The sequence below is a fragment of the Piliocolobus tephrosceles genome, unplaced genomic scaffold (assembly GCF_002776525.5).
Source record: "Piliocolobus tephrosceles isolate RC106 unplaced genomic scaffold, ASM277652v3 unscaffolded_33710, whole genome shotgun sequence".
NCBI classification, from domain to species: domain Eukaryota; kingdom Metazoa; phylum Chordata; class Mammalia; order Primates; family Cercopithecidae; genus Piliocolobus; species Piliocolobus tephrosceles.
Window position 1 is genome coordinate 2,209 of NW_022317322.1, and position 5,221 is coordinate 7,429.

General features: G+C 46.6%; 1 protein-coding gene across 1 annotated transcript; it reads left to right on the forward strand.

Moving 5' to 3' along the window:
• Positions 1-1,078: 1,078 nt before the first annotated feature.
• LOC111534281 lies at positions 1,079-5,210 on the forward strand (the record flags this gene model as incomplete). Its single annotated transcript, XM_026452327.1, has 3 exons — positions 1,079-1,247; positions 1,876-2,051; positions 5,099-5,210. Coding segments are annotated over exons 1-3 (291 nt in total), but the record flags the coding sequence as incomplete, so codon positions are not given.
• Between the last annotated feature and the right edge of the window lie 11 nt (positions 5,211-5,221).

Here is a 5,221-nt window from a genome sequence, read left to right on the forward strand (position 1 = left end):
GGGCCCCTGCTGTGCCCAGTTGCTACACAGCCCATGTCAGCTGGCTGGGCTTGGCTCCCTGCCATGGATGCATTTCAGTGTGCTGCCTGCAGGAGGCACCCACTTCACAGTCATCATCTGCCATCTCCAGTTCAACCCCACAGAGTAAGCAGCAGCTCCCCCAGCCCGCCCATTCTGAATGAGGAACGATGTCCAGAGGGCACTGTGTTATCTGCAGTGACACGCTGCGCCTGACGCCAGTGACCTCGCCCTTCTCTCTACACCATGCCCGCTGCTTTTTAGAAGGGGCATCTTGGCCGGGCACGGTGGCTCAAGCCTGTAATCCCAGCACTTTGGGAGGCCGAGACGGGCGGATCACGAGGTCAGGAGATCGAGACCATCCTGGCTAACACGGTGAAACCCCATCTCTACTAAAAATACAAAAACTAGCTGGGCGAGGTGGCAGGCGCCTGTAGTCTCAGCTACTCGGGAGGCTGAGGCAGGAGAATGGCGTAAACCCGGGAGGCGGAGCTTGCAGTGAGCTGAGATCCGGCCACTGCACTCCAGTCTGGGCGACAGAGCAAGACTCTGCCTCAAAAAAAAAAAAGAAGGGGCATCTTAGCAATGACAGGGAACTGCAAAAGAGGACATTTGTTAAAATGTGGCTGATTCCCCATAACTCCTTTACAAATTTGGTTTTTAGTAAGATGTGTGAACTTTATATTCAAATGCCATTAAATATATAATAACACAATTAGGTTCTTTTTTCTTTTGTTTTTCTTTCTTACTTTTTTTTTGAGACAGAGTCTCTCTCTGTCACCAGGCTGCAGTCCTGCAATCTCAGCTCACTGCATAGGCTCTGTTTTCTAAAATACATTCATTTATACACTGAAGTCCTTGGACACGTAGTTTGTGATCTGTCCTCTAAAATGCGCCCGATTTTAAACCCAAATTGCTTCTTCAGATCATCTGTGGTATCGTCCCCCTGCATGACTTGTCTGGGAGTGCAGTGTGGGCTGTGTGGCGTCTCATTGCTTGACACAGTCACAGTGACTCTGAGCCGGACCCAGAGAGGCCTGGGGAGGCCTTTCCTCCCCATGTGGGAGCCACCCTGCCAGCTTGCTCCAGGTCTTGTCACTTCCAGTCTTAGTCCAATGGGTGTGGCAGTGACTAAACAGCCAGATTCTTGGCCAGATCGGCTGCAGGGAGGTCAGAGTCATCAGGGCAGCAAGTGGTAAGGTTGGGTTGTCAGTGCAGCTGAACTCATGGTAAGTCCTACTTGTGGCCCTCCACCCAGGGAGACTTTGATTTAAATCTCTTTCTTCTTAAATTTCTTTTCTTTCTTTTTCAGTTTTTTAAGAGATGAGGTCTCACTATTTTGCCCAGGCACTGGTCTTGAACTCCTGGGCTCAAGCGATCCTCCCACCTCAGCCTCCCAAAGTGGTGGGATGACAGGCATGAGCCGCAGTGCCTGGTCTGATTTAAATCTTCAGCACTTTGCCTACATGTTTTTTTCTGCTTCTGCTGATGTTTCAGTAACTAGATTGAATGCCCAAATGTTTTATTCACCTTTGCAACTGTGTAGATGACATCAGGCAGAGGCTGACGTTACAGAGCCAGCTGTCCTGCTGGAAGCTACTCCATGCAGTGCAGGGTCTTTCCTGGTGTGGAGTTGGTGCTCAGCACCTGAGCCCAGGTGGTCTTCCCATTGCATGCTTGGCTGGGGTGAGGCGAGCACAGGGCTTTTTCCAAGCAGGGGATTTTCCCCATCTGTGACTTTCATCTGTAACCAGCATTGGCTGTCACTTGTGACTCTTTAATATAGTGTAAGACTAAATGTCCAGCCTTCCAGGCCTTTGTTAAGCAAACGTAAAACATCTCTAAATTTTTTTTCAGCAATTGGTTGAAGCTTCAGAGAGATTGAAATTCCAGGCCAAAGAACTGAAAGATGCCCATCAGCAGCAAAAGCTGGCCCTGCAGGACTTCTGGGACCTCAATGAGCTCATTGCAGAGCTCTGCTCCCAGAAGCAGAAGGTGTGGGACAAGGAGGAGGAGATGGAAGTAGCCATGCAGTAAGTTGACGTGATGTGGCAGGAGATCTGAAGATCCCAGAAGCTCCTCTTTCTGTCCCAGCACTTTGGGAGGTCGAGGCTGGCGGATGGCCTGAGGTCAGGAGTTTGAGACTGGCCTGGCCAATATGGTGAAACCCTGTCTCTATTAAAAATGCAAAAATTAACCAGGCATGGTGGTGGGCACCTATAATCCTAGCTATTGGGAGGCTGAGGGAGGAGAATTGCTTGAACCTGGGAGGCGGAGGTTGCAATGTTGCAATGAGCCAAGATTACGCCACTGCACTCCAGCCTGGGCAACAAGAGCAAAACTCTGTCTCAAAAAAAAAAAAGGAGGAAGCTGTTTAGATATTTCAGCGATGGTACTGACTGGACTTTTGTATGACCTTAATAAAACATCTTTGAGAACTTGGGCTGCATTATATAAATTACTTTAAAATGGATCTTAAGTTTTATGTGAACCCAAGTAAGTTGATCTGCCAAGCATTTATGTTGTGCTCATCCCTCAATATCTATTTGTGAAATTATTAAAAGAGGTTCCTATTCCTAAGTTTTTAAAATTCCTTTTTAAGTAAGTAGAAGGTATTTATGCTAAGCTGTGATATGGCTTGGCTTAACTGAATAGGAGAACCTGCAGTCCATAAAGGGCCAATGGCAGTAGAAAGGCAAATCATAGTCTAGGATGCTTCAAGCCACTTGCTCTAGACCAGTGCTACTGAAGCAACTTGGTCTAAGCACTCCTTTACATTCTTACACATCACTGGGGATCCCAAAAAGCGTCTACTTATGTAGATCACAGCTCTCAATATGCACCATGACAGAAATCAGAACTAAGAATTCTTTCAATACAATAAAAACCCATTACATGTTAACGTAACATTTGTAAAGAAAAGTCACTATTTCTTTAAAAATCTAGTGAGAAGAATGACATTTTTACATTATTTATTTATTTATTTTAAGATGGAGTCTCTCTCTGTCACCTAGGCTGGAGTGCAGTCGTGCAATCTTGGCTCACTGCAGCCTTTACCTCCCGGTTTCAAGTGATTCGGGTGCCTCAGCCTCTTGAGTAGCTGGGAACACAGACATGCACCACCATGCCTGGCTAATTTTTGTGTTTTTAGTAGAGACGGGGTTTCACCATGTTGGCCAGGCTGGTCTCAAACTCCCGACCTCAGGTGATCTGCCTTCCTCAGCCTCCCAAAGTGCTGGGATTACAGGCGTGAGCCACCTCACTCAGCCGCATTTTTACATTTTTTAATGTTTCTTTAATATCTGGCTTAATAGAACACACTTGGGTTCTCATGTCTGTTTCTGGACTCAGTCTGTTTTGATACACTGTTCTGGATGAAGTACATGAAGAACTCCTGGTTCCCACAGATAACTAATTAATTATTAAAAGAGGTTCCTGGGTGCTAAGTTTTAAAAATTCCCTTTTCAGTAAGTAGAGGGTATTTATTCTCTGACAATGTCTCAGGATCCCAGGATTCTCAGCCCACGCTTTGAGAACTGCTGCCCTAGGTATTCTGAATGTTCCGCTGTTGGTGAGTGACATGTTTTAAGCAATGTTTACTTTAAAATTTGATTAAAGGCCAGGGGCAGTGGCTCACACCTCTAATCCCAGCACTTTGGGAGGCCAAGGTGGGCAGATCGCTTGAGCTCAGGAGTTCAAGACCTGTCTGGGCAACGTAGTGAAACCCCATCTCTACCAGAAATACAAAAAATTAGCTGGGTGTGGTGGCGTGCACATCTAGTACGAGCTACTGGGAGGCTGAGTGGGAGGATCACTTGAGCCTGGGAGGTGGGGGTTGCAGTGAGCCGAGATTGTGCCACTGTACTCCAGCCTGGGAGACAGAGTGAGAATCTGTCTCAAAAAAATTCTATTAAAATTTACTTAATGAATCCCAGAAATGAGAAGGCCTGGAAGCACATGCTCAAGTTCAGGGCTCTTTGCTGTTTAGCCACAGGATATCTGTTTGTTTTCTTCTTAGTTTATTTTGCAACCCAAATATATTTGAAGTTGTAGCCAGTTACAACTCGAATTAGCGAAACCCCTAACTAAGGATTACCGTTCCACATACGGATGCAGTGATACATTGCCTGGGATTTGCTCTCAAATAGTTTGTGCATAGGCAGAGATGAAGCAAACAGCTAAAGTTGCTCGCTGTCAGCCAAATACAGTGGCTCGCCTGTAATCCCAGCACTTTGGGAGGCTGAGGTGGGCGGATCACCTGAGGTGAGGAGTTTGAGATCAGCCTGGCCAACATGGTGAAACCCATCTCTACTAAAAAATATACAAAAACTAGCTGGGTGAGGTGGTACGTGCCTGTAATCCCAGCTAAACTGGAGGCTGAGGCATGAGAATCGCTTGAACCCAGGAGGTGGAGGTTACAGTGAGCCAAGATCACACCACTGCACTCCAGCCTGGGCGACAGAGCAAGACTCTTGTCTGAAAAAAAAATAAAAAGGTCCTCTCCTCACTGTCAAAGCTGGGTGCCAGGCACAGGAGGAGGTTCATTACTCTCTCTTCTGTGTGTGTTTGAAATTGTCCATTTAAAACATGAAGGCCGGGCGCAGTGGCTCAAACCTGTAATCCCAGCACTTTGGGAGGCCAAGACAGGTGCATCACGAGGTCAGGAGATCGAGACCATCCTGGCTAACACGGTGAAACCTCATCTCTACTAAAAATACAAAAAATTAGCCGGGCATGGTGGTGGGCGCCTGTAGTCCCAGCTACTCGGGAGGCTGAGCCAGGAGAATGGCGTGAACCTGGGAGGCAGAGCTTGCAGTGAGCTGAAATCCGGCCACTGCACTCCAGCCTGGGCAACAGAGCCAGACTCCGTCTCAAAAAAAAATAAAAAAATAAAAAAAAAATAAAATAAAAAATAAAACATGAATCAGTGTTCTACAGAAATCAGAAGTACTTGTTTTCACAAATCAGTACTCTTTCTTAAATTAGAATTTAAACTTGTTTTATTACTAACCAACCACTTCAGCGGAGCCCTGCACTGTGCTTACTTTCTGTTAATGACAAGTGCATCTTCGTTTTGTAGCTGGAAGCTCAGCTCAAGGACGCTGTTGCCTCAAAGGAATGCAGACTTCATGAGCACATCGCAGACTTCAAGCAAACAGAAAGTGAGCCTGAAGCCCTCGAGGTGGTGCTGGGTTAGAGTCTT